Source organism: Myotis yumanensis, unplaced genomic scaffold (genome assembly GCF_028538775.1).
Source record: "Myotis yumanensis isolate MYYU_CA2020_CCGP unplaced genomic scaffold, mMyoYum1.0.hap1 SCAF_16, whole genome shotgun sequence".
Classification (NCBI taxonomy): domain Eukaryota; kingdom Metazoa; phylum Chordata; class Mammalia; order Chiroptera; family Vespertilionidae; genus Myotis; species Myotis yumanensis.
Window position 1 is genome coordinate 1,660,698 of NW_027223767.1, and position 27,058 is coordinate 1,687,755.

A 27,058-nucleotide genomic window follows, 5' to 3' on the forward strand; every position below is an offset into this window, starting at 1 on the left:
AGAGGGAGAGGGAGAGGGGGAGGGAGGAGAGGGAGAGGGAGAGGGAGAGGGAGAGAGAGGGAGAGGGAGAGAGGGAGAGGGAGAGGGAGAGGGAGAGGGAGAGGGAGAGGAGAGAGGGAGAGGGAGAGGGAGAGGGAGAGGGAGAGGGAGAGGGAGAGGGAGAGGGAGAGAGGGAGAGGGAGAGGGAGAGGGAGAGGGAGAGGGAGAGGGAGAGGGAGAGAGGGAGAGGGAGATATGTCTGGTGGCAGATGAAGGGACAGGGACAACCTAAGGACACATGTGATGGGGCTCTGCTGTCACCCATACTCCTCCCTTCCTTAGAGCTTCAGCAAACTACATGCATCCATTCGTTAAGAAAACAATGTCCTTGGCCGGTGGTGTTCGGTGGTTAGAGTGTCAGCCCACGCACCAAAGGGTTGGGGGTTTGATTCCCTGTCAAGGGCATGTACCTGGGTTGTGGATTCAATTCCTGGCCCCGGTCGGAGTGTGTGTGGGAAGCAATCAATCTATGTGTCTCTCTTACATTGATGTTTCTCTCTCCCCACCCCCCCTTCCACTCTCTCTAAAAATCAATGGAAAAAATATTCTCAGGTGAGGATTAACCAAGAAACAAGGAAGGGAGGGAGGAAGGGGAGGGGAGGGAGGGGAGTGAGGAAGAAAGGAAGGGAGGGAGGGAGGAAGGGAGAGAGGGAGGGAGGGAGACAACAATGTGTTGAATACCTGCTCAACACTGTCAAGTGCTAGAGATCCTGGGGATGAACTGGCCTGGCTCTCGGGGAGCTCAGAGGGAGAGGTGGTGGGAAAGCTGGCAGAGGAACTTGAAGAGCATAAGAGGATGATGGGAGAGAGGGTGATGTGTCCTGCACACCAGACAGCGGGAAACCTCTGAGGACGGAGTGATGGGAAGTCACCTGCTCCAAGTGCTGGGAGGATGCTCAGGCACAGATGCAGGTAGAAGGACAGAGCCAGCAGATTCCTTGGCTCAGGCCCCTCTCTCCTCTCAGCTGCCACCCCTGCCTCCAAAGCCCGCCCCTAAGCACTCTGCCCCCGGACTTCTCACCCTCCTTCCCGGGCTGGCTCTTCCCTCTCCTCATGGCTCTTGCAGGTTATCTTTCCTAACTACAGCACCGATCACCCCGCACTGGATGTGCTTTCTGACGCACGTACATACCTTTCCCCCTGTCACCAGGGTGCTCTGTCTAAAACCAGATCTCTGTACCGCCAGCTCAGAAACATTCAAGGGCTCCCCACTGCCTATAGGATAAGGCACACACTCCTCCGCATTGTGTGGCCATAAGCCCCGACCATCTCTCTGGGCTTATCCCTGGCCCCCACATTCTTCCTTACACTCTACGAGGGGCGGCTGGAACCACTCTTCTCTTTAAGAGGAGCGGCTAACTTCCCGACTTCAGAGGCTGGCCCTGCTGACTCCCTTCTAACAAACAGATGACAAGAGAGGTGGAGCGTGACTTCTGAGACACAGCCCCAGCAGGCACTACAGTCCTCCCTCTCTCTGGATCATCTGCTCTGGGGAAAACCAGCTGCCATGTCACGAGGACACTCAGGAGGTCCACACCGGAGAAACTGAGGCCTCCTCCCAACGGTCAGCAAGGGCCTGAGCTGCTGCCTCGCCCTGTGGGAGCCCCGTGGCGGGGCTCCTGCAGCTCCCACTGGGCTGGACCAGGCAGTCCTGGCAGCACCTTCGCTGCAGCCTCCTGAGGGCCCCTGAGCCAGAGCGGCCAGCGAGGCTTCCCTGCATTCCTGCCCCACAGAAACAGGAGACGATAACCATCCACTGCTTTAAGCTGCTCCACCCTGGGATAGTTCATTGCAGAGCAATCAATAATGAATGCACCCAAAGCGCCGCCTGCCCTCGCCGATGCACCTGGGCCTTTGTATCTGCTATTGTCTTTGCCTGAGATGCGTCTCGCACTCTGACCTTTCCACCAAGCTCCTCGCCGTCCTACAGGGTCCAACAGAGACCTCCTCTCCTCAGTGAGTCGCTCCTAACACCACCGGCCCCTCCTCCCTGAAGCCCCAGAGCTGCCCCTGGGACTCAGCAGCCTGCACACTCCTCTGACAGGCCCTGCCTACTCCGCACTCTCCCTGATGGCTCAGAGTCCTGCCAAGGCCACCTGCCCTGTGGGCAGGAGAGGGCGAGGCACCCAATCAGTGGAGCCTCTGTCCACTGGCTGGAGAGCCGCCGCTTAAGGTTTCATTCCAGTGGGATGCGTGTAGAAAGGAAATGTTGTGCAACGAACATCAAAACCCAGAAACCTCCATTCTTTCCTCCAAATGATGGCCAAGCATGAGGACCACTGAGGGGCCCCACAAACAGCCAGGAGGAGCGGACCTACCTGGATCAAGGCCAGCACCTTGTCCTGCACGATGGTGGGAGGGTTGTTCTTGGGAGAGATGATTCTGACCAGAACGCCGTCGATGAAATCCCGGCTGGCCACGAGGACGTGGAAGCGGTGGCCGCAGTTCTTCACACAGGTCTCCAGCACCTGCCGTGGAGGGAGGAGCGTGAGCACACGGCCTGCGGAGCCGCCGGGAAGAGAAGGGCGGCTCCACTTCCACCCCCAAACACCTTCCCTGACCGTCTCCTTTAGAACCACACGCACCGGCAGCCATCCTCACCCTGGAATCCAGTCCTACTCAGCGGTGAGGCTGCCCCCTGCTGACTGCCCTGCACAAAAACCAGGTCATTAGTTTAGGCATCACTTTCACTGGAGAAGGGAAAGCGGGAATGAAATGACTGAGCGGTCTCTGAGAATCAGCACTTTGCCTCCCTCTGGGCCTCTGGGTGTGTGGCGTTAGCCAACGGGACACAGCTCTGTCACAGGGAAGGCTGCTGTACAGTAAGAATTGCCCAGGGAGTTGTTGGCCCTGGTTATGTGAGGAAGCAAACACACACAGACACACAGACACACAGACACACACACACACACACACACACACACACACATCACACAACCCTGCTTCTGCAACTAAAACTGAAAATGACTTTCCCCCTTAGTAACTGGTTTGTGGGCCTCAGCTGCCATTACGGCAGTGGTTCTCAACCTTCTGGCCCTTTAAATACAATTCCTCATGTTGTGACCCCAACCATAATATTATTTTCGTTGCTACTGTTATGAATCGTCATGTAAATATCTGGTATGCAGGATGGTCTTAGGCGACCTCTGTGAAAGGGTCGTTCGACCGCCAAAGGGGTCGCGACCCACAGGTTGGGAACCGCTGCCTTAGGCTTTAAGGTCCATGTACCCTTCAAACCCTGCCCACTCCTCCCCTCACTGGGACAATCAGTTACACAGGCCTGAGCGAATCAGAAAAGCACAGGTGCGTGTGGGTTCCGGCTAGATGGCCAGTGTGGGCTTGAATCTCAGCTCCTCCACTTTCTCTCTGAATGGCCCCGGACAAGTCTGTCTGAGCCTCTGCTTCCCCATCTATAAAGCGGGCACATGAGCACTCCCTTCCAGAACTGTAGTAAGGCTGCCTGCACAGTGCCCTGCATAGGGGAAGAGCCAGTAAATGAGAACTTTGATGCTTGGATGCCATTCCAAAGGCTGCAGTACATACTCAAGTGACGGGACAGTTCAGTCCCCGCAGGACCAGGGAGAGGCCCTGGAGCCCAGAGGTGTTAACTGCAGGCCCCCTCCCACCTGGAGCACAGCTTCCTGAATTCCTTAGCTCTCTGGAAACCAACCCTGACCCTTCCCAGGTCAGCGTCCCCCAAAGCCACAGGCGACTAGTGGGGATGCCTCCTTGCAAGGACATCACCAGCAACAGGGGGCATTTCTGACCGCCTCATTTGCCCAAACTAACCTGACCACTGGGTACCTCATGCAGTCATTCCAGAGCCCGGTTCACACACTGGGGCAGCACCTCGGCAAAGCATGGCCATGAAGAAAGGTCTACCAGCTAACGTGACCTGAATGCAGGCAGACGCCAGGTACTGCGAAGGATTCTTTCACATTATACAGAATTTCACTCGATTCTTACAGCTAATTCTCTTTACGTGGATGTTGTTATCCCACTTTCTTACCCCGAGGAGGCTGACAAAGGTGAAGAGACTGGTCAGTGCCAGACCCAGGATGGGGACTCCAACCAGCCTTCTCTGAAGCCCCCATCCCCGCACCCAGGAGACACAGGCAGAGTGTGCCAGCTTTCCCGCTCCCTCAGGTGGTCCCGGAAATAGCTCTGTAAGGGGGACCAACCGCTGCAGAGATGAGAGCTGTGGCATGGCGATGTCCATCATTCCCAGAGGAGGCCAGAGCTGGCAGGTGCACTGAGCCCCACGGGAGGCACGGGGCTCCGCTCGGGCAGCTGAGGGAGACCCCGAAGCTCAGCGTCCCTGGCTGCTAAGGTTTTCTTCAGTCAAGAGGGCGCTCTCTTTCTTAGCCTCTGCTCATGCTGGACTCCAGGGGACGACAAGGTGCCAGCATTCTCTCTCACAGGGACCTGTGCAGGCTGCAAGATGAACCCTAGGGGTCTCCTGCCTTCAAGGAACTTACAGTCACCCTTCCTTCTAGGAGCTTCAAAAAGCCTCCTCCTAATTTTACTACACAGGCAGTGGGCTGCTGGCTGAGGTAGGTGGCAGGAAGGATGGTGTATGTGATGAGGAGCGGGCGGGGGAAGAGCAGTAAGGTGGAAGGGTCATGGGAAGAGAGGAGCAGGGAGGCTGAGGGTCAGGGCAGCAGCCAGGGCACACTTCGTTTCCCAGGAGCAGACTTTAGAGTCAGATACTCCGGGGCTCAGATACATGGCGTGGCAATGCCCTGGGCAGAGGTGGCATGTGCGACAGAGCAGCCCAAGGCCTAGCAGAACAGGAGATGCGGGAGGTCTTCCCTGGCTGGCAAGGACCACACCACTCAACCCAAGGAGGCCCAGCAACCCACTTCAAGCCCCTCTGCCAAAAGGCCCCCGGAAAACTGTCTCTGTGGGTTGTAGGGCATGAAATACCCAGCAGCAGTTTTCTAGAATGCAGCCAAAGCCCGAGAGTAAGCAGAAGGTGCCTCTAAGCCAGCGGTTCTCAACCTGTGGGTCGCGACCCCTTTGGCGGTCGAACGACCCTTTCACAGGGGTCGCCTAAGACCATCCTGCATATCAGATATTTACATTACGATTCATAACAGTAGCAACATTACAGTTATGAAGTAGCAACGAAAATAATATTATGGTTGGGTCACAACAAGAGGAACTATATTTAAAGGGCCAGAAGGTTGAGAACCACTGCTCTAAGCAATCAGAAACAGATGTTTCCAGTTCATACACTGAGGCCCAAGCAGAGAGCCCCTCAGGACCTCTGCTAACTCCTCCTCCGGGTAACTATGAACAGCTTTGAGTGTACAGCTAGGAAGTGAGGAAGGCCCACAGGAGCAGAAGTGAGAGACTGAAGGTAAGATAAGACAGAGAGCGAAGCCACGGAAGTGGACATGGGGCCTGCTCGTGCACCGGACCAGGGCCTTGTGCAGGGGCAGGGATTGCACATTTAATCAGCCCCCCAAGGCATCGCTGGGTTGGCAGCAAAGACCTGATCACTAAAATTAAAATATTAAAAATTTAAAAATACTTAGAAATAAATGTAACTAAGGAAGTAAAAGATCTGTACCCTGAAAATTATAAAACACTGATAGAGAGAAACTGAAGACACACATAAATGAAAAGATGTCCTGTGTTCATGGACTGGAAAAATTAATATTGTTAAAATGTTCATACTACCCAAAGCCATCTACATATTTCACAGAAACAGAAAAAGCAATCCTAAAATTCATACAGAACTATAAAAGGCTTTCAATAGGCAAAGCAATGCTGAGAAAGAAGAAAGTTGACAGTATCACACTGCCTGATTTAAAACTATATTGCAAAGTTATAGTCATCAAAGCAGTCTGGTACTGGCATAAAAATAAATACAAACCAATGGAACGGAATCAAGAGCCGAGAAGTAGACTCATACATACATAGTCAACTAATATTTGACAAGGGAGCCAAGAGGACTCAATGGGAGGAAGGACAGTCTGCCATAAACTGTGCTGGGAAAACTGGATATACACATTCAGAAGAATAAAACCAACTTCTAAATCACACCACTCACAAAAACTAACTCAAAATGGACTAAACACTTACATGTAATACCCCAAACCATAAAACTACTAAAAGAAAAATAGGGGGGAGCTCCTTGACATTGATCTTGAAAAAGATTTTTTAGATATAACACCAAAAGCAAAGGCAACAAAACCAAAAATAAGCAAGTGGTAGGTACTACATCAAACTAAAAAATTTCTTCACAACAGAAGAAACAATCAGGAAAATAAAAAGGCAACCCACAGAATGGGAGAACATATTTACAAACTATCAGATAAGGGGTTAATATAAAAAATATATAAGGGCCTGGCCAGCTTAGCTCAGTGGTTGAGCGTCGACCTATGAACCAGGAGGTCATAGTTTGTTTCCCGGTCAGGGCATGCCTGGGTTGCAGGCTTGATCCCCAGTGTGGGGCATGCAGGAGACAGCCGATCAATGATTCTCTCTCTTCCTCTCCCTTCCTCTCTGAAATCAATAAAAAAATATATTTTTTAAAGTGTGTGTGTGTGTATGTATATAACTTATACAAAATAACCCATAGCAAAAAAACCCTAACCATTGACAGTGAGGAAATTGAAACAACCATCAAAAACATCCCCCCCAAAAAAGTCCAGGACCAGATGGCTACACCAGTGAGTTCTACCAAATGTTCAAAGAAGGTTTACTAATAAAACTTATCCTTCTCAAACTCATCAAAAAATTGAAGAAGAGGTAATACTTCCTAACACATTCTATGAGGCCAATATAACCCTGATACCAAAACCTGGCAAAGATGACAAAAAAAGAAAACTATAGACCAATGTCTCTGATGAACACAGATGCAAAAATCCTAAATAAAATGCTAGCAAATCTAACACAACAGTACATCCAAAAAGTAATACATCATGATCAAGTGGGGCTCATTTCAGGGACACAAGGATGGTTCAACATATACAAATCAATTAACGTAATACACCACATTAACCAAAGACAGGATAAAATCGTAAGATCTTATCAATAGATGCAGGAAAAGCATTTGATAAGATACAATAGTCATTTATGATTAAAACACTCAATAAAATAGTAATAGAAGGAAAGTACCTCAACTTAATAAAGGCCTGGGCCCTGGTCATGGCTCGTGCAGGAGGCAACCAGTCAATGTGTTTCTTTCACATTGATATTTCTGTCTTTCCCTCTCTCTTCCACTCTCTCTACAAATCAATGGGAAAATATCCTCAGGTGAGGATTAAAAAAAAGTTTAAGATGTGGTCCATGCACACAGTGGAGTATACTCAGCCACGAGAAAGGATGGAACAGCACCGTTTACAACCACATGGACAGGCCTTGAGAACATGATGCCGAGTGAAACCAGTCAGTCAGAACAAGCTGAGAACCATACGATCTCACTCATGTGTGGGATGTAAAAACGAAACTCGTTAACACAAACAGCAGTGTGGTGGGTGCCAGAGGGAAGGGGTGGGGGAGAAGGAGATCCTGATACAAGGTGACAGGAGAAGACCTGACTGTGGGTGGTGGGCACGCAGTGCAATATACAGATCTTGTAACATAGAAACCCACAGCTGACACCTATGTTCATGTTGACCAATGTCACCCCAATCAATTTAATAAATAAATATTAAAAATAAAATATAAAAGATATATGCACCCCCATGTTCACTGCAGTATTATTCACAATAGCCAAGACATGGAAACAACCCAAGTGTTCACTGGTGAATGAATGCATAAAGAAAATGTGGGAGGCCTAACCAGTTTGGCTCAGTGGATAGAGTATTGGTCTTCGAACCAAAGGGTCCTGGGTTCAATTCCGGTCAAGGGCATGAACCTCAGTTGCAGGCTCCTCCCTGGCCTGGACACATTGATATTTCTCTCTGTCTTTCCCTCCTTCTTCCACTCTCTCTAAAAATCAATGGGAAAAATAAAACATCCTTGGGTGAGGATTAAAAAAAAAATAGAAAGAAAAAGAAATTGTTGATGCACTATCCTATATAATAGAGAGCTAATACGCAAATGGTTGCCACACCCTCATGCTGCCACACCTTAATGGCTCAGACACTTAACACTGGGGAGAGAGGTATGGGGACCAGCCAGGCACAAATGAGATTGAGAGAGAGGAATGGGGGCCAGCCAGGCACAAATGAGCTCATGAGAGAGGAATGGGGACCAGCCAGGCTGCGACCCGGGAGAGGGACAAGTTGCCCGCCCCTCGGTCCTGGGTGCCAGCGGCTGCGCCTACGTCTGTAGTCCAGCCCGGGAGAGGGACAAGCCGCACACCCCACAGTCCCGGACGCCAGCGGCTGGGGCTGTGGCACAGGAGAGGAACAAGCCATTTGCCCTGCGGTCCCAGGCGCCAGCACCTATGGCTGCGGCCCAGGAGAGGGACAAGCCACCTGCCCCATAGTCTCGGGCGCCTGTGGCTGCAACCCGGGTGAAGCCACCCGCCCACAGGCCCCTGCGGCTGCAGCTGGCCCGGGTGAAGTTGGCCCGGGTCCTGGGTGCCTGCGGCTGGCCAGAGGGAGGGAAGCCCAGGTCCTGGGTACCTGCAACCGGCCGGAGGAGGGAATCCTGGGTGCTGGGTGTGGGGTGAGGCAGAGGCGGTTGGGGGTGATCAGGCCAGCAGGGGAGCAATTAGGGGCAATCAGGCCAGCAGGAGAGCAGTTAGGGGCAATCAGGCAGGCAGGCAGAGGGGTTAGGGGCGATCAGACAGGCAGGCAGGTGAGCGGTTAGGAGCCAGTGGTCCCGGATTGCTAGAGGCAGTCGGACATCCCCCGAGGGGTCTCAGATTGGAGAGGGTGCAGGCCGGGCTGAATTCTGTACACCGGGCCTCTAGTAGTAGATAAAGCAGAGGAAAGAATCAGTGATTTGGAACATAAGGTAGCAGAAAACATCCACTCAGAAGAACAAAAAGAAAAAAGAATTTTAAAAAGTGAGGATAGCTTAAGGGGCCTCTTGGACAACATCAAAAGTACCAACATTCATAGCATGGGGGTGCCAGAGGAGAGGAGAGAGAGCAAGAAAATGAAAACATGTTTAAAAAAATAATGACAAAAAATTTCCCTAACTTGGTGAAGGAAAAAGGTATACAGTTTAGGAAGCACAGTAAGTCCCAAACAAGATGAACCTAAGGAGACCCACACCAAGACACATCATAATTAAAATTCCAAAGGTTAAAGACAATGAGAGAATCTTAAAAGAAGAGAAAAGCAGTTAGTAACTCACAAGGGAGTGCCCATAAGACTGTCAACTTATTTCTCAACAGAAACTCTGCCAGAAGGAATTGACAGGAAATATTGAAAAGCATGAAAAGCAAGGACTTACAACCAAAATTACTCTACCCAGCAAAGCTATCATTTAGAATTGAAGGTCAGATAAAGAGCTTTACAGACAAGAAAATGCTAAAGGAGTTCATCACCACCAAACCAGCACTACAAGAAATGTTAACGGGTCTTCTTTAAGAAAGAAAAAAAAGATAAAAAATATGAATCATAAAATGGCAATAAATACATATCTATCAATAATTACTTTGAAAGCTCCAATAAAAAAACATAAGGTGACTGAATGGGTAACAAAACAAGACCCTTACATATGCTGTCTACAAGAGACTCACTTCACATTAAAAGATACACACACAAACTGAAAGTAAAGGGCTGGAAAGAGATATTTCATGAAAATAGAAACAGCGGGCACATACCCTGAGGGCTCCCGGACTGTGAGAGGGGACAGGCCGGGCTGAGGGACCCCTCCAGTGCACGAATTTTCATGCACCGGGCCTCTAGTGTTGAATAAGAGTGGTGAAAGCAGACAACTCTGTCTTGTTCCTGATCTTATGGGGAATGCTTGTATTTTTTGCCCATTTAGTATGATGTTGGCTATAGGTTTGTCATATATGGTCTTTGTTATGTTGGGAAATGCTTCCTCTATTCTCATTTTGCTGAGAATTTTTAATCATAAATAGTTGCTGGATTTTATCAAATGCCATTTCTGATTCTATTGATATGATTATGTGATTTATTTATTTATTTATTTTTATTTTTAATATATTTTATTGATTTTTTACAGAGAGGAAGGGAGAAGGATAGAGAGTTAGAAACATCGATGAGAGAGAAACATCAATCAGCTGCCTCCTGCACACTTCCTACTGGGTATGTGCCCACAACCAAGGTACATGCCCTGGACCGGAATCCAACCTGGGACCCTTCAGTCCACAGGCTGATGCTCTATCCACTGAGCCAAACCAGTTAGGGCTGATTATGTGATTTTTATCCTCCTTTTTGTTTATGTGGTGAATTATGTTATTGATTTGCAAATATTGTACCAGCCTTGAATGCCTGGAATAAATCCCACTTGGTCATAGTGTATGATCTTTATAATGTATTATTGGATCTGATTTGCTAATTTTTTGTTGAGGATTTTAGCTTCTATGTTCATCAGGGATATTGGCTTATAATTTTCTATCTTTGTAGTTTCTTTATCTGGCTTTGGAATTAGGATAATCCTGGCCCCATAAAATTAGCTTGGGAGTCTTCCTTCCTCTTGAATTTTTGGAATAGTTTGAGAAGGATAGGTGTTAGTTCTTCTTGGAATCTTTGGTAAAATTCACCTGTAAAGCCATCAGGGCTTTTGTTTGTTTGGAAGTTTTTTGATTACTGCTTTAATTTCTCTAGTTGTAATCTGTCTATTAAAATTCTCTGATTCTTCTTGATTTAGTTTTGGAAGATTGTATATTTCTAGGAATTTGTCCATTTCTCTCAGGTTGTCCAATTTGTTGGCTTGTTCATAATACTTTCTTACAATCCTTTGTATCTCATTAGCTGTGAAGTCTGGGTAAACCCCTAGACCTCTCTGAGCCTCGGTGTTTTCATCCCAGTGAGGGGGATGATGAAACCCATTTGGGAAGGTTATTGTAAACATTTGCATTAACCTCTGAAAAGCTCAGCAGCAGGGAAGGTACTGGGGTGGAAGTCAGCAGTTTATAGAGGAAACTGGCACCCAAGGGTGCTATGGGAAAGCTCCACTAGACTCTAGTGGCACACACACCAGGCCATCCAATGGCACACGCTGGAGGCTGTGCTGAGTGGACAGAGGGGAAGCCCTGAGGTGAGGCAAGGTCGGGAACATGGATTTTCCAAGATGCTTCCCATCCACGGGAGGACAGTACTCACTGTTAATGCCAGCATCACTTCTCTGTAGTTCCGGTTCCCGTTTAGCCGCTTCTTCAGGGCTCGAATGGCATCCTTGGGCCTGGAGAAAAGGACATATTAAGATCCTTAAAAATTACACTTTGGGACACTGTCCTACAGATTCACTGCCATTTTTGTGAACTAGCATATCTACGAAGTTATTTGCTGTAGCATGTTTGTAATTGTAAAAGATTGGAAAGAAACTAAACACCCATCAACATGAAACAGGGTAAATTAAAGCTTATTTATCCATATAATGGAATACTATGCAGCTGCGCAAAAGAACACACTCCTTGTGCATCACCATGGAGCAGACAATGTGAACAGTCATCTGCAGAGCAGTGCATAGGGGTGCTCCTGTTTGAGTTACCCAAGGACCACAGACACAGACACAGTGCACACGCCGGCCAGGGAAGAGAAGCTCTGGGAAGAGCCACAAGAAGTTGGTAACTTCAGCTGCCCCTGAAGAGGGAACTGGGTGACAGAGAGGACAGGGAGATTTTTCACTTGATTGTCTATTTGCAGCCCTTTTGACTTTTGTATAACATGCAAGTATTTGTCCAAAATAAAAACCAACCCACTGTGCACTGAGGAGACCACAGAGAGAGAATGGCCAGGTCCTTGCGTAGGCCTGGGGCTCAGCTCCTCCCCAGTTCCATGGAACTCCTTTTTCCCTGAGAAAACTTTAGTCTCCTCAAAACCCAAGGAATTGTGTGCTTTTAGGTAAGGGATCTGCTGTGGATTCCCAGAGAGAATCTCACAGAATTATAGGCAGTCCCCTGTTTACAAGTGGGCCTGTTCAAAAGCTCACTTATCAGTTGATTACTTGGAACTTGAAACGCATTCTTCCTTAAGTCACTGTTAGAACTGGGAGTTAGAGTCCCCAGCAGCCCCCTAACAAGTACAGTCCTTATATCTGGCATGTTATTTAATTTACTCTAAGTCAGGATTAAACAAAGATGTGGACCTAGGAGGCACTTCCTGCATGGAGCCCCTGCCAGCTGGCTGGCCGGGGGAAGCCCCATCACTTGAGCTCTAGGAAGCCCCAGTCCAGCTGCAGGCCTGCCTTTTGCTCTCACAAGTGGCACCAGTCTTCTACAGATTCACGTGTCAATATATCTGATCTTTCCAAAGTTGAAGGTTGGTAAGTCAGAAACCTTCTGTTCCTCCTGAAATATTTATGATCCACTTACCAAATGAAAAAGTCCTTTCAAATGTGTATGAGGAAGGGGGGGTGGGGCCGAGTGGAAGCTTGGCTAATCAGCCCAATTTAAACAGAAACACAGCAAGGCACGGCTTCAAGAAATGTAAAGCCCTGGCCAGTGTGGCTCAGAGGTCAGAGTGTCAGCCCGTGGACCGAAGGGTCATGGGTACAATTCCCGGTCAAGGGCACGTACCTGGGTTGCAGGTTTGATCCCTCTGCCCCTGTCAGGGTGTGTGTGCGGAAGGCAACCAATCGATGTATCTCTCTCATATAGATGTTTCTCTCCCTCTCCCTCCCTCCTTCCCTTCTAATCTCTCTAAAGAAAAATCAATGGGGAAAGAATGAAGAAGTTTAAAAATACCTGAGACCTATTTCCCCCTCCCAACTTGAAAAATGGCTCCTGCAGGAAGCCTTGGCTCTGAGTCCACGGGCTGATGGGACAAGGCTCTCTGGAGAATGTGTCCTTGCAAGTCTTTGCAGTACGGCTGTTTCCACACAGGAATGCTGATTTCTGCAAATGTGGGACTTGACAAGCTCTCAGCTTCAAGGGCTGTGTGTGGACTTGAGCTGGTGAAGGTCCACAGCTACTGGTCAGAAGCATGGAGTGGCTTCCTCTCTCCAGGGCTCTGCCCAGCCCGGTTAGCCCTGGCCCATGGCTGCCATTCCCCTTGGCCCAGTCTCACTCCTCTCCGCTTGAGCTTCATGGAGCAGAAGAATGGGAACAAGCTCCAGGGCTGCGCTCCCAGTGGGGGAATGTGCTGGGGGAAGCAGCCAGCAGGCTCCCTCCCTGGAGCTACAGTGAAAACCCATCCTCAGAAGGACGGCCTGGTGACAACTGGGTGAGCACAAAAGCAAGCACTTCCCTCCCTCCCTGGGGAAGGCTTCAGAGGCGAGGATCAAAGCGTGTCAGAGGAACTGCCAAGTTTTAAGCAGCAGCAGCAGCAGCAGCAGGTTGGACAGCAAGGAGCTAGGAACAGGGAGACGGGAAAGGGAAGAACCAAGAGCCAAGGAGCAGAAAGAATCAGGAGGCAGCGGCAGGTGTGAGATGCCCCAACACCCTGGCAGCTTTGGCAGGAAAAGCCAGGCCTCAGGGCTGCCGCAGGGCCTCAGGTCAGGCTACAGCCCGGTTCCATCGTGTCCCTGTCGACTCCAGAAAGGCACTTCTGAAGTGCTTCCTCCTTATTCCAAGATGGAGGACACGGCTGCCCCCATGACTCACCTCGAACACCGAACACCGCTCTGCCCTCCTTCCCCAACCCCACTCTGCTATGGGCCTGCTCCTCTGCACCCCTCCTGCTAAGAGGCTGGGAAACAGACAAAACTTCAGTGAGCTGGGAAGATCCAGAAATCCATGAACATGACCCAGGTCAGTGGGTCCTCATCAGAGCCGCACATCAAAGCACAGCACTTACCAAATCCACGTGCCTATGCCCTCCTTACTAGGACTGGGAGGGGCCTGGCAAAGGGCTCTGCAACCTTCCTGGGGAGGCTATTCAGCCAGGCATTCCTGGCTAATGACCAAGAATTCAGGACACAAGGGGCTATTGCCTCAGGCTGGAGGAGACCTCAACCCTGGAAACTGGGGAAAGCCCAGGGAGCGGCCTGTGGGGCAGCCACCGGGACCCCGGCCTCCCAGAGGTAGAAGTACAGGCAAGGTGCTGGGGGCTGGAGCCGTCTTCCGGGGCTTACACCCTGCCCTTCATAGCTGTGGTGTGAGACCTTTGGCAAGTGACCAAACCACTCTGGGCCTCAGTTTCCTCAACATTAACACAAACTGTCCCTGCCATATAGGGCTGCTGGGGGTGGTGCTGCATGAGCTGGTGCAATCCAGGGCACGGCACAGGGGTCCGGCACGTGGCAAGTGCTCAGAGAACGGCTGAGGGAAGGGCGGTGAACCCATGAGACAGGTACTATTGGCACCCCCACTTGTCAATGAGGAAACAGACACAGAAATTAAGTCACTCACCCAGGATCACATGACAAGTGAGCGGAGGACCGAGGACTCCGGCCCAGGCTGGTGGCTGCAGGCTCCATGCTCCTCACCCCGCTGCACTCCTTTCCTATGCTGCCTACACTGCCCTCCAGCCAGGGGGTCTCCTTCCTTCCCCTGCCATCCACCCTCACTTGGCTGACCGAGGACTCCACTTGGATGTCACCTCCTCTCAGAACCCTCTGCTGCTGCCGCCCCGGCTGGCGAGCTGCCCGCTCTAGCATCTCTCCTGAACTCTGAGCGTCTTCCTCAAGCACCGTTGCGTTGATACGGTTCTATTGTTCACCTAGCTAACACATTTGTCAGAACCATTGTGTGCACACTACGCTAGGTGCTAGGGATGAAATGGTGGCAAAACAGTTTCTGGCCCTGGCTGGTGTGGGCCAGTGGTTAGAGGGCCAGCCCTCACACCAAAAGGTCTGGGGTTCAATTCCTGATCGAGGGTTGCAGGTTCGATCCCCGGCCCCTGGTTGGGGGCATGTGCAGGAGGCAACCAATCAATGTGTCTCTCACATCCATTTTTCTTTCCCCCTCACCTCTCTCTCCCACGCCCTCTTCCTCCCTCCCTTCCACTCTCTCTAAAAATCAATGAAAAAAATATCCTTGGGTGGTTAACAACAACAAAGTGGAGTGTGCAGTGTAGGGGGAAGTGGGGATGAGGCAGCCCTGTGACAGGTCCCGCAGGTGTGGAAGTGTAACCTGTGATGAGAGTGCGTACAGAACAGGGCACTGTGAAATCACACAACGGGGATTTGTCCAAATCAGGAGGGAGGGGTGTCAGGGAAATGAGACAAGTGAATGAAAGAACTAGTCAGTGAGAGGGAGAGGCGTGGGGAGGGAAGAGAAGGACACTGGGCCTGGAGCCCAGAAGCAGGAAGGGGGCAGGGTGCCCACCGTTAGCCAGGCTTGGGGGGAGAGATCTTGGCAGTGACCTCATAGCAGAGGCAAGGCTAGGACACTCCCAGGGAGCACTGGGGTCTCTCTGGAAATAGAGGAACAGGAGTGCGGGTCACTTCAGGAAGAAAGCGCTTTGAGGACACGCCTGCAGACCCTTGAAGGAGGCCTGTCCCTTTGGAAGGAGAAGGCCGCATTCTAACACATTTGCACGCATGCCCCTCCCATTTGTGGCGAATGGCAAACAGGGCTATGGGAAGTGCAAGGGGCTGAAAGATCAGAGGGGCAGAAGGGTGAGGGCCCCAAATGGAGTGGCTGGAGGGCCCGGTCATCCCACAGGGTCTGCGAAGGATTTCACAGGATTCCCTTGTTAGCAAGGGTGTAACTTCGTGAGTTCTGCATTTCCCAGCGCCCCTCTGCCTGCAGCATGGAGAACAGACAAAGGGGAAGAGGCCGGGGCAGAGGGACTACCCATGGGGACAGCCCACTCTAGAGGATGACACAGGAAGATAGCTCTTTACAGCCCGACTGCGCCCACCTCTCTAGCCTCTGTCCCAGAAAATCCCCTCCCACTCCTCCCTGCACACCCAGACCGCACCTGTACACCGCGCCCCACCCCCCATGCTGCCCTTGCCATGCACCCTTAGCTACACAGCACGCTTCTCCTCTTCCTGCCATCCTTGGGCTCAGCCCAATGCCCGCCCCTCCAGGAGGCACCCACTCACCATGGCATCTGGGCCTCCACCTGTGGGGCCAACAAATGTGGCTGCGCAGCTAGATAAACAAGTAAATGAGTGGCATCCGGGGTGGACGTAAAGAAGAAAGGCCCGAGTGGGGCTGCAGGAAGAGCCCAGTGACTATGGCATTAGACATGCAGAGCCCCAAGTTTGTGATTCCGTCTGTGAGCCAGACACGAGCTGATCAGCCATTTAGACGGCAGAAATAGGTCAACTTTCACCACCGACTCCCAAATGCATATCTCCAGCCCAGGCCGCCCCCACCTCCAGACCCCTCTGTGCCATCGCCCTGTCAGCATTGCCACTGCACCCAGTCGGCTCCATCCCTGCTCTCTTGACTCTTCCCTTCTCTCACTCCCGTGGGCACATGTCACCGGTTCCCCCTGTATCAGCCCCCTTCCCATTTCCTCCTTGATCCCAAGGAGGATTCCTGTCAGAGCCAGCCCTTGGTCTCTTCCCAGCCAGGCCATTCTGAACAGGTAGCCAGAGTGATCTCTTCAAAATAAAAGTCAAACCATGCCCTGCTTCTGCTCAAATCCTCCAAGGGGTTCCCAGCCACCTGAAGTGAAGCCCGAGGCCCCGTGGTGCCGGTGTCACCTGGATCCTGGACATCTCTGACCTGACACCTATTCCTTGCTCACTCTTCCAGCCCCACTAGCCTCCTGGCTATTCATCTTAATTTTTTTGTTAATCCTAACCTGAGGATATGTTTTCCATTGATTTTTAGAGAGAGGAGAGTGGAATGAGGGAGGGGGGGAAGAGAGAGAGAAATACCAATGTGAGAGAGACAAATTGATTGGTTGCCACACATGCACCCCAAAAGGGCTGGGATAGAACCTGCAACCAAGGTACATACCCTTTTTAAAAAAATTTTAAATCTTTATTGTTGAGAGTATTACAGATGGCCCCCCTTCTCTCCCTCCATTGCCCACTCCCTCCCATTCCTGCTTTGCCCCAGGCCTTCACCATCCTATTGTCTGTGTCCATAGGTAATGCATATCCTATACTAATAAAAGAGAAACATGCAAATTGACCACACCTCCGCTACGCCCAAGCCATGCCCACCAGCCAATAAGAGTGACTATATGCAAATTAACCCAACCAAGATGGCGGCCAGCAGCCACAGAGCTGGAGCAAGCAGGAGGCTTGGTTGCCCCAGCGATGGAGGAAGCCAAGCTTCCCGCCTGCCCTGGCCGGCTGTGGCCTCCGCTCAAGGCAACAAAGTTTCAATTATAGAAGATAGATTAATCCCAGATACCTGCTTCCAGCCAGCCTCCACTGGGAGCTTGGGTGGCTGGGGGCTGTGGCCAGCCTGCAAACAACCATCAGCCCCTCACCCAGGCTGGCCATACCCTCATGGGGTGAGGGTCCCCACTGGGGGCCTTGGCCAGCCTGCAAACAGCCATCAGCCCCTCACCCAGACTTGCCAGGCACCCCAGCAGGACCACCCACCCTGAAGGGGCTGTGGCCAGCCTGAAAATGGCCCTCAGCCCCTCACCCAGGCTGGCCAGGCACCCCAGTGGGGACCCCCAGACTGAAGGGGCTGTGGCCAGCCTGCAAATAGCCATCAGCCCCTCACCCAGGCTGGCCAGGCACCCCAGGGGGGACACCTAACCTGAAGGGGCTGTGGCCAGCCTGCAAACAGCCATCAGCCCCTCACCCAGACTGGCCAGGCACCCCAGCAGGACCCCCCACCCTGAAGGGGCTGTGGCCAGCCTCAAACAGGCACCAGTCCCTCACTTAGGCTGGCCACACCCTCATGGGGTGAGGGTCCCCGCTGGGGGGCTTGGTCAGCCTGCAAACAGCCATCAGCGCCTCACCCAGGCTGGCCAGGCACCCCAGCGGGGACCCCCACACTGAAGGGGCTGTGGCCAGCCTGCAAACAGCCATCAGCCACTCACCTAGGCTGGCCAGGCACCCCAGCAGGACCCTCCTCCCTGAAGGGGGTGTGGCCAGCCTGAAAACGGCCCTCAGCCCCTCACCCAAGCTGGCCAGGCACTCCAGTGGGGACCCCCACCCTGATCCGGGACACCATTCAGGGCAAACCAGCTGGCCCCCACCCATGCACCAGGCCTCTATCCTATATAATAAAAGGGTAATATGCAAATTGACCCTAACAGCAGAACGACTGGGAATGACTGGTCACTATGACACACACTGACCACCAGGGAACAGATGCTCAATGCAAGAGCTGCCCCCTGGTGGTCAGTGCACTCCCACAGGGGGAGCTCTGCTCAGCCACAAGCCAGGCTGATGGCTGCCAGCACAGCGGTGGTTGTGGGAGCCTCTCCTGCCTCCTCAGCAGCGCTAAGGATGTCCGACTGCAGCTTAGGCCTGGTCCCCGCTGGCAAGTGGACATCCCCCGAGGGTTCCCAGACTGCCAGAGGGATGTCTGACTGCCAGCTTAGGCCCAATTCCCCAGGGACTGGGCCTAAGCCAGCAGGTGGTCATCCCCCAAGGGGTCCCAGACTGCGAGAGGGCACAGGCTGGGCTGAGGGACCCCCCTGAGTGCACAAATTTTTGTGCACCAGGCCTCTAGTCTTACCTAATAATAGACAAACATGTAAATTGGCTGTCCCTCTGCTACGATCACCAGCCAATCAGGAGAGTATGCAAATTAACCCAACAAAGATGGTGGTTAATTTGCATACGCAGGCACAAAGCGGCGGAGTGGCCAGATCAGTGAAGACTGAAGGCTCCGGCCAGAGCGAAGGCCTGGGTCCCAGGTGCTAGAGGAAAACTGGTGCTGGCAGCCAGGGGAAGGGAAGGCCTATTGCATGAATCTCTTCGTGCAACGGGCCTCTAGTGTGCATATAAGGTCTTTGACTAATCTCTTCCCAACTCCTCTCCCCACCTCCCTATGAGATTCGTCAGTTTTTTCCATGTTTCCATGCCTCTGATTCTATTTTTTAGATTCAATTGTTGATAGATATGTATTTATTGCCATTTTATTGTTTGTATTTTTATCTCTTCTTTCTTCCTTCTTTTCTCCTCCTTCTTCTTCTTTCTTCCTTCTTCCTCCTTCCTTTATTCCTTCCTTCTCCTCCTCTGTCCTCTCCTCTCTCCCTCCTCCTCCTTCTCTTTATTTTTCTTCTTCTTCTTAAAGAATACCCTTCAACATTTCATATAATACTGGTTTGGTGGTGATGAACTCCTTTAGCTTTTCCTTGTCTGTGAAGCTCTTTATCTGACCTTCAAATCTAAATGATAGCTCCACTGGGTAGAGTAATCTTGGTTGTAGGTCCTTGCTATTCATCACTTTGAGTATTTCTTGCCACTTCCTTCTGGCCTGCAAAGTTTCTGCTGAGGAATCAGCTGACAGTCACATGGGCACTCCCTTATAAGTAACTAACTGCTTTTCTCTTGCTGCTTTTAAGATTCTCTCTTGGTCATTAACCCTTGGCATTTTAATTATGATGTGTCTTGGTGTGGGCTTCTGTGCTTCCTGGACTTGTAAGTCTATTTCTTTCACCAGGTAGGGGAAGTTTTCTGTCATTATTTCTTCAAATAGGTTTTCAATATCTTGCTCTCTCTTCTCCTTCTGGCACGCCCATAATGCGAATGTTGGTACACTTGAAGTTGTCCCAGAGGCTCCTTACACTATCTTCATATTTTTGGATTCCTTTTTCTTTTTGCTCTTCTGATTGGGTGTTTTTTGCTTCCTCACATTCCAAATCATCCATTTGATTCTTGGAATCCTCTACTCTATTGGTGAATCCCTGTATATTATTCTTTACTAGAGGCCTGATGCACGAAGTTGGTGCAAGAGTAGGCCTTCCTTCCCCCGGCTGCCGGCACTAGCTTCCCTCTGGCACCCGGGACCCGGACTTCCCTCCAGCCACCAGCAGGCACCCAGGACCTGGGCTTCCCTCGCAGCCCCGGCTTCATCCAGAAGGTCGTCCGAAAGGATGTCCGAAAGGACATCTGGTCTAACTAGCATATTATGCTTTTATTATTATAGATTTCAGTCAGTGAATGCTTAATTTATGAAGGTATGTACCCTTGATCAGGAATTGAACCTGTGACCCTTTGGTTGACAGGTCGACACTCTATCCACTGAGCCACACTGGCCAGACTCCTTGCTATTCTTGAAACACACCAGACACCCTCTGTCCCAGAACTTCTGTGCTTGCTGTTCCCTCTGTTGAAAAGTTCTTCCCTGGTATATTCCTCACACCTCACCCCCTGGTTTACCTCAACTCTTTGTTCAATGTAACTTATGTAAGGCTTTCCTTGATTATTCCATTTAAAACTGCTAATTACCAGCCTTCTCCATCCCCAGCTTCATTTCTCTCGATAGTCTTATCACCAGCTGACCATGTCGTCTGTTCTAGTCATTATGTTGATGGCCTACCACCCCCACCTGGCCTGTCTGCTCCTCGAGGGGAGGGAGTCTGTCTGCCCTACTCACTGGTGTGTCCTCAGGACTCACACGCAGGCCCGGCACAAATCATCATTTAGTGCCTATTTGTTGAATGAAAGCAGGACCAACCTTAAGAGGCTAGTCCCCAATTTATACATTACAAGGCTGTAAGTGACAGTGTCACTATGCAAGCTGAGGGCTGCCTGAGTCTAGGCCGGTGATGGCGAACCTATGACACGCGTGTCAGAGGTGACACGCGAACTCATTTTTTTGGTTGGTTTTTCTTTGTTAAATGGCATTTAAATATATAAAATAAATATCAAAAATATAAGTCTTTGTTTTACTATGGTTGCAAATATCAAAAAATTTCTATATGTGACACGGCACCAGAGTTAAGTTAGGGTTTTTCAAAATGCTGACACGTCGAGCTCAAAAGGTTCGCCATCACTGCTCTAGGCTGTTCTTCTACCACTTTGGAGATAGTTTAAGGCGACATGGCAATAATAAATTCCATTTTTATGGTGTGGCAGAGGGCCAAATATAGATTACTTTGGAGGAAGTGTAACTAGAATGCAGCTATGATGTAGAAGAGGCTGTATCATGCTTAACAATAAGCACAGACTCAGTAGCTCAGGGATGCCCACTGCGGAAACACCAGGCTGCTCTGTGGGCACTCTCTCTGACTCCTGGGGCCCCAGCCCAGCAAAGCATGGCAGAGACAGCCTCACATCTGCGAAGGGAAGGCAGAGGTTAGGAAGGAGTGGGGGCAGGGGTGATAATCTGGCTATGGAGACCGACTACCAGGAACCAAGTAACCAAGCAACTTCATTTTCACTTGTGAGTAAAGGCAGGTTATTAAAAGAGGTTTTCAGGGCTCTGACTCAGCACTGCCATCGGGGACGTGGGGGCGAAGCGGATAGGAAGAGGAAAGATAATTAAAGAGTATCAGCGTATTGCCTGGGCCAGTGTGGCTCAGTTGGTTGGAGTGTTGTTCCATGCCCCAGAAGGTCGCAGGTTCGATTCCAGGTTAGGACACATACCCAGGTTGCAGTTTGATCCCTGGTTGGGGCATGTACAGGAGGCAATGGATCAATGTATCTCTCTCACATCAATGTTTCTCTCCCCGCACTGTCTCAATTTTTTTAAAAAGATCAGCATATTAAATGCCAAGGCAAACAGATCGAAAACAAAACACAAAACATCCTTAAGCCTTGCCAGGCTTTGAGTGACACCCCGACTGACAAGCGTCACAGCAGGGTGGGGGGAGCACACCTACCCTTCCTCTGTCTCATTGACGATGTCGCAGATCTCCATGTTCAATGTCCAGTCCTCGCTTTGCAGGGAGCCATCTGTGGCCTTTTCTGTAAAGTCAGAGAGAAAGCTGGTTTACATTTCTCCTGAACGAGGGGCTCTGGCAGGAACCAGAACCACCACATTCTCCCAAACAAATGGTCTGAGTCAACAGAGCGGTTCTAGGGTTCTGTTCTCACAAGAGAACAGCCAGCGAGAGAGAGAGCTGGGCCCAGAGGCTAATGTCATAACACTGTCCTTCTTTCTCCAAACTCCAGACTGAGAAGCTCGTGAAGGCCTAAGCTACTAAAAATCACCCGAAACTCTCAACTCCTCCCATTCAACAGACAACCACATCTCCTGCACAATGCCAGGTCGAAGCAGCCACAACCCCGAGACACGATGGGGAAGGTCGGAGTGAACAGATTTGGCCACATTGGGCGCCTGGTCACCAGCTCTGCTTTTAACTATGGCAAAGTAGACAGTTGCCATCAATGACCCCTTCATTGACCTCAACTATATGATCTACACCAAGCATGTCAAACTCGCAGCCTGCGGGCCGCATTCAGCCCACATCGAATATTTTTGCGGCCCAGCCAATATAACAGTATGTAAGAAATGTTTTAATAAAAATTTCATAACTTCATTTTTACAATATCCTGTTATACATAATTATTAATAATGAAATACAATGTTTGCTAATGACTGGTTACTATAATCGTGTTACATTCATTTTCCTTATGTGTCTTACACGCAGGCGCACCATTTCTCTCCACTGATACTAGCAGCAAATATTTTAGCAGCCGATGGCCACATCATTAGTCCTGGACTGACTTGTTTGGTGTGCGCAACAGGAAATATTTCACTTTTGAAGAACAGGAATAGGTTTATTTGCGTTACGCTTATTAATTTGTGCAGTTATCCAGTGTCTGGTAAGTTAATGTTCAAGACAAAATATTAATTTTTATTAAAATGTTCTATTATTTTATGTTAATGATTACTCATTCATTTCAGCCCTTTGTATTCAGCATGTCTCTATAAAAATAAACCTACGTTTCTATGAAAATTGAAGCTTTTATTTTTTTGTGGCCACATACACTTATACCTTGTTTATTTGGCCCACTAGCCTTTGAGTTTGACACGCTTGGTCTACACATTCCAGCATGATTCTACCAATGGCAAGTTCAAAGGCACAGTCAAGGTTGAGAAGAGGAAGTTTGTCATCAGTGGAAAACCCATCCCCATCTTCCAGGAGTGAGAGCCCACCAACATCAAATGGGGTGGAGCTGGTGATGAGTATGTGGGGAGTCCACCGGTGACTTCACTACCATGGAGAAGGCCTGTGCTCACTTGAAGGGGCAGCCAAGAGGGTCATCATCTCTGCCCCTTCTGCGGATGCCCCCATGTTTGTGATGGGTGTGAACCATGACAAGTATGACAACTCCCTCAAGATTGTCAGCAATGCCTCCTGCACCTCCAACTGCTTGGTGCCCCTGGCCAAGGTCATCGATGACAACTTTGGCATGGAGGAGGGACTCATGATCACAGTCCATGCCATCACTGTCACCCGGAAGCCCGTGGATGGCCCCTCTGGGAAGCTGTGGTGTGATGGCTGAGGGGCTGCTTCTACTGGTGCTGCAAGGCTGTGGGCAAGGTCATCCCTGAGCTGCATAGGAAGTTCACCGACATTGCCTTCCCCTTTCCCCATGTGTTGGTGATGGATCTGACCAGCTGCCTAGAGAAAGCGGCCAAATACTATGACACCAAGAAGGTGGTGAGGGTTGCAGGTTCGATCCCTAGTAGGGGGCGTGCAGGAGGCGGCCAATCAGTGATTCTCTCTCATCATTGATGTTTCCATCTCTCTCTCCCTCTCCCTTCCTCACTCTGAAATAACATTTCTATAAAAAGAACAAGGTGGTGAAACAGGTGTCAGAGGGATCTTCAAGGACGTCCTGGGCTACACTGAGGACCAGGCTGTCTCCTGTGACTTTAACAGTGACACCCCCTCCTCCACCTTTGATGCTGGGGCTGGCATTGCCCTCAGTGACCACTCTGTCAATCTCGTTTCCCGGGCTGACAATGAATTTGGCTACAGCAACAGGGTGGTGGACCTTATGGTCCCCATGGCCTCCGAGGAGTAAGAGCCCCTGGACCACCAGCCCCGGCGAGAAGAAGAGGGCCCTCAGCTGCTGGGGAGTCCTGGCCCCAGATCGATCCCCCAACACACTGAGAATCTCCTGATCCCCACCGTTTCCATCCCAGGCCCCTGAAGAAGGGAAGGGGCTAAGACAGCCCTACCTTGTTATGCACCCAGCCGACAGAAGAAAAAACAACAATAAAAAAACCAGGGAGATGTGAAGTTTACTAGCCCACAGATTTTGGAGCCAAACTACCTTGGTTTGAATACAGGCTCCACCACTTACTAGATATGTGACTTAGGCAAGTTACTTAACTTCTAAGTGCCCGATTTCCTCATTGTACACTAGTGAAAACAACAGTACCCAGCCCATAGAGTTTTTAGGACAATTCAGTGAGGTAATATATGTAAAGCCCCTGGAATAGGACCTCACACAGAGTCAGTACTATCAGGTAGTTGCTATCATAATATTAAAAATCTACTTCAGTAGTTAAAAAACTACATCTCAAATAAGGGAACAATAGAGGGACCATCACTTTTTTAAGACACAGCTAGGCATGTCATCAGGTGCTTCACGTACAGTATTTTATTTCATCCAAGAAATGAATTCCTGACCACTCAGTGGGAAAGGACAGTCTTTTCAACAAATGATGCTGGGGAAACTGTATACCCATATACAAAAGAATGAAATTAGACCCTTATCTTACACCACAGACAAAAATTGACCAAAAATGGATAAAAGATGTAAACCTAAGCTAAAGCTCTTAGAAGAAAACATAAAAGAAAGCTTTGTAACATGGGATTTAATAATAATTTCATGAATATGACACCAAAAGAACTGATAAGTGGTTAATATCCAGAATATTTAAAGAATTCTTACAGCTCAACAATAAAAAACACACCCAAAAGAACAACAACAAAAACACAACAATTTGAAAAATGGGAAAAGAAGCAGTACAGACATTTCTCCAACTTTTGTACACTGTTGGTGGGAATATGAAGTGCGGTAGCTGCTATGGAAAGTAATATTGCAGGTCCTCAAAAAATTTAAAAAGAAATACCATATGATCTAGCAACTCCATTTCTGAGTATATACCCCAAAGAATTGAAGACAGGGTCTCAAAGTATATTTGTACACCCAGATTCACAGCAGCATCACTCACAATAGCCAAAAGGTGGAAGTAACCCAAGTGTCCATCAATGAACAAAGATATAAACAAAAGTTGGTACATACATACAATGGAATATTTTTTGGCCTTAAAAAGGAAAGAAATTCTGACACATGCTACAGCATGAATGAATCCTGAGGACATAATGCTAAGTGAAATTAACCAAACAGAAAGAGAATACTATATGATTCCACTTATATGAGGTACCTAGAATAGTCAAACTCATGAGACAGAAAGTAGAATGGTGGCTGCCAGGGGCTGGGGGGAAGGCAATGGGGAGTTGTTAAATAGGTACAGAGTTTCAGCTTTGCAAGATGAAAAAGTTCTGGAGATTGGAACACTTAAAAAAGGTTAAGATGGCCCTAGCCAATCTGGCTCAGTGGCTAGACCATCAGCTCACAGACTGAAGGGCACGTACCTTGGTTGCAGGCTCCATCCCTGGTACTGGTCTGGGCACGTGTGGGAGGCAACCAATTGATGTCTCACTCTCACATTGATCGATGTTTCTCTCTCTGTCTCTCCCACTCCCTTCCACTCTCTCTAAAAAAATCAATGGACAAATATTCTCGGGTGAGGATTAACAACAAAAAAATGGTTAAGATGACAGATTTTATGTGTATTTTAAGACAAAAAAAGACCTTCTAGGGTAGGCATTATTTCTCCCACATTAACTCAATTGATGGATTGATTTGAGAGAGAGGGGGGGGGGGGCGAGAATTTGTTGTTCCGCTTGTTTATGCATTCACTGGTTGTTTCTTGCATGTGCCCTGACTGGGGATCTAGCCACAACCTTGGTGTATAGGAACGATGCTCTGAGCTACTGGTTCCTCCCACATTTAAAAAGAAGGAAATGAGGTTCAGAAAGGCTGGGTTCTTGACCAATCACATAACTGAATTGACAACTCAGAGTCCCAGTAACTGAATAGAATGTGTGGACCCTGAGGATAAGCCGTGGTAAGATATTTCATCTTAGGTCTGTCTATCTCTGGAGTGTAGGCATTTGCCTGGTACTGCCCCACCTGCTAGCAAAGGTGGGTTCGGATATGAAGCTGATATCTTAGAAGAATGCTAAGCCTGCCCCACCCTAACTGTACGATTCATGAGGGACATCACTACCACCATTTTAACCAAAGCTTCATACAACCCACACTGATGCTCAGTAAACAGATGACCGCTGCACATGCTGGGAGTGTCCTTATTTTCTAGATGTGGCTGTGGAGAGGTGCCACTTATCTTTTATATAATGTACCAGAACTCACACATGCAAACAAAGGTTGTACTTACAAGCAGCAACCACACACTCCAAAAATATTGCCATTGCTCTAAACATCTGTGCACTAGCTTTCATTCTGCACTAAAAGGCCTCATTGTTTAATTCTCGTTGTTGTTAATCCTCACCTGAGGATATTTTTTCCACTGATTTTTATAGAAAGTAGAAGGGAGGGAGGGAGAGATTTGGATGTGAGGGAGACACACTGTTTGGTTGCCTCCCACAGGAGCACTGACTGGGACCAGGGATGGAACCTGCAACCCAGGTATGTGCCCTTGACCAAGATTTTAACCCTTGATTCTTTGGCACACAGCCTGACAGTCTAATCGCTAAGCAATACTGGCCAGGGCTCATTGTTTCCATTTTTACCAAGAAACATGTATCTGCAACTTTTTCACTCTCTTTACTCATTGCTGTTGGCACCCAAAGACTCTTTACTCCCTGAAGAAGCAAACCCATCCCCAAATAGTGAGATCTGCCTTGGACAAATGCTATGCAAGCAGTGGACTGGGCAGGGCGCTCAGAAGCCTCCACGATTTTCGGAACCCTTAACCAGAGTCCACAGACGGTGCCAGTCTGGCAGGGACAGAGGCAGTATTCGATGTCTGCCTCCAAGAAGAGTGTGCGTGTGGAGAGGGGGAGAAAGGAGAGAGCCCACATGAGAGGCTGCTCGGAGCCCGACAGGCCCCAGAGGCTGCTCGCCTCCCCCTACTGCGCGCATGTGGAAGAGAGGCGCAGCC

The 27,058-nt window shown here is 49.6% G+C and overlaps 1 protein-coding gene and 1 pseudogene across 4 annotated transcripts in view; one reads left to right on the forward strand and one right to left on the reverse strand.

Moving 5' to 3' along the window:
* TOM1L2 (target of myb1 like 2 membrane trafficking protein) overlaps window positions 1-27,058 on the reverse strand; it is a 139,832-nt gene that overhangs the window by 39,740 nt on the left and 73,034 nt on the right. For all 4 annotated transcript variants that reach the window (XM_070395061.1, XM_070395060.1, XM_070395059.1 and 1 more), the window contains exons 2-4: window positions 21,729-21,813; window positions 11,247-11,325; window positions 2,358-2,507 (exon numbers count right to left, since the gene is read on the reverse strand). In XM_070395061.1, the coding sequence (XP_070251162.1) occupies window positions 2,358-2,507; window positions 11,247-11,325; window positions 21,729-21,813 (314 nt within the window). The remainder of the gene's footprint in view (window positions 1-2,357; window positions 2,508-11,246; window positions 11,326-21,728; window positions 21,814-27,058) is intronic.
* On the forward strand, window positions 22,145-23,883 carry LOC138994172 (glyceraldehyde-3-phosphate dehydrogenase-like; annotated as a pseudogene).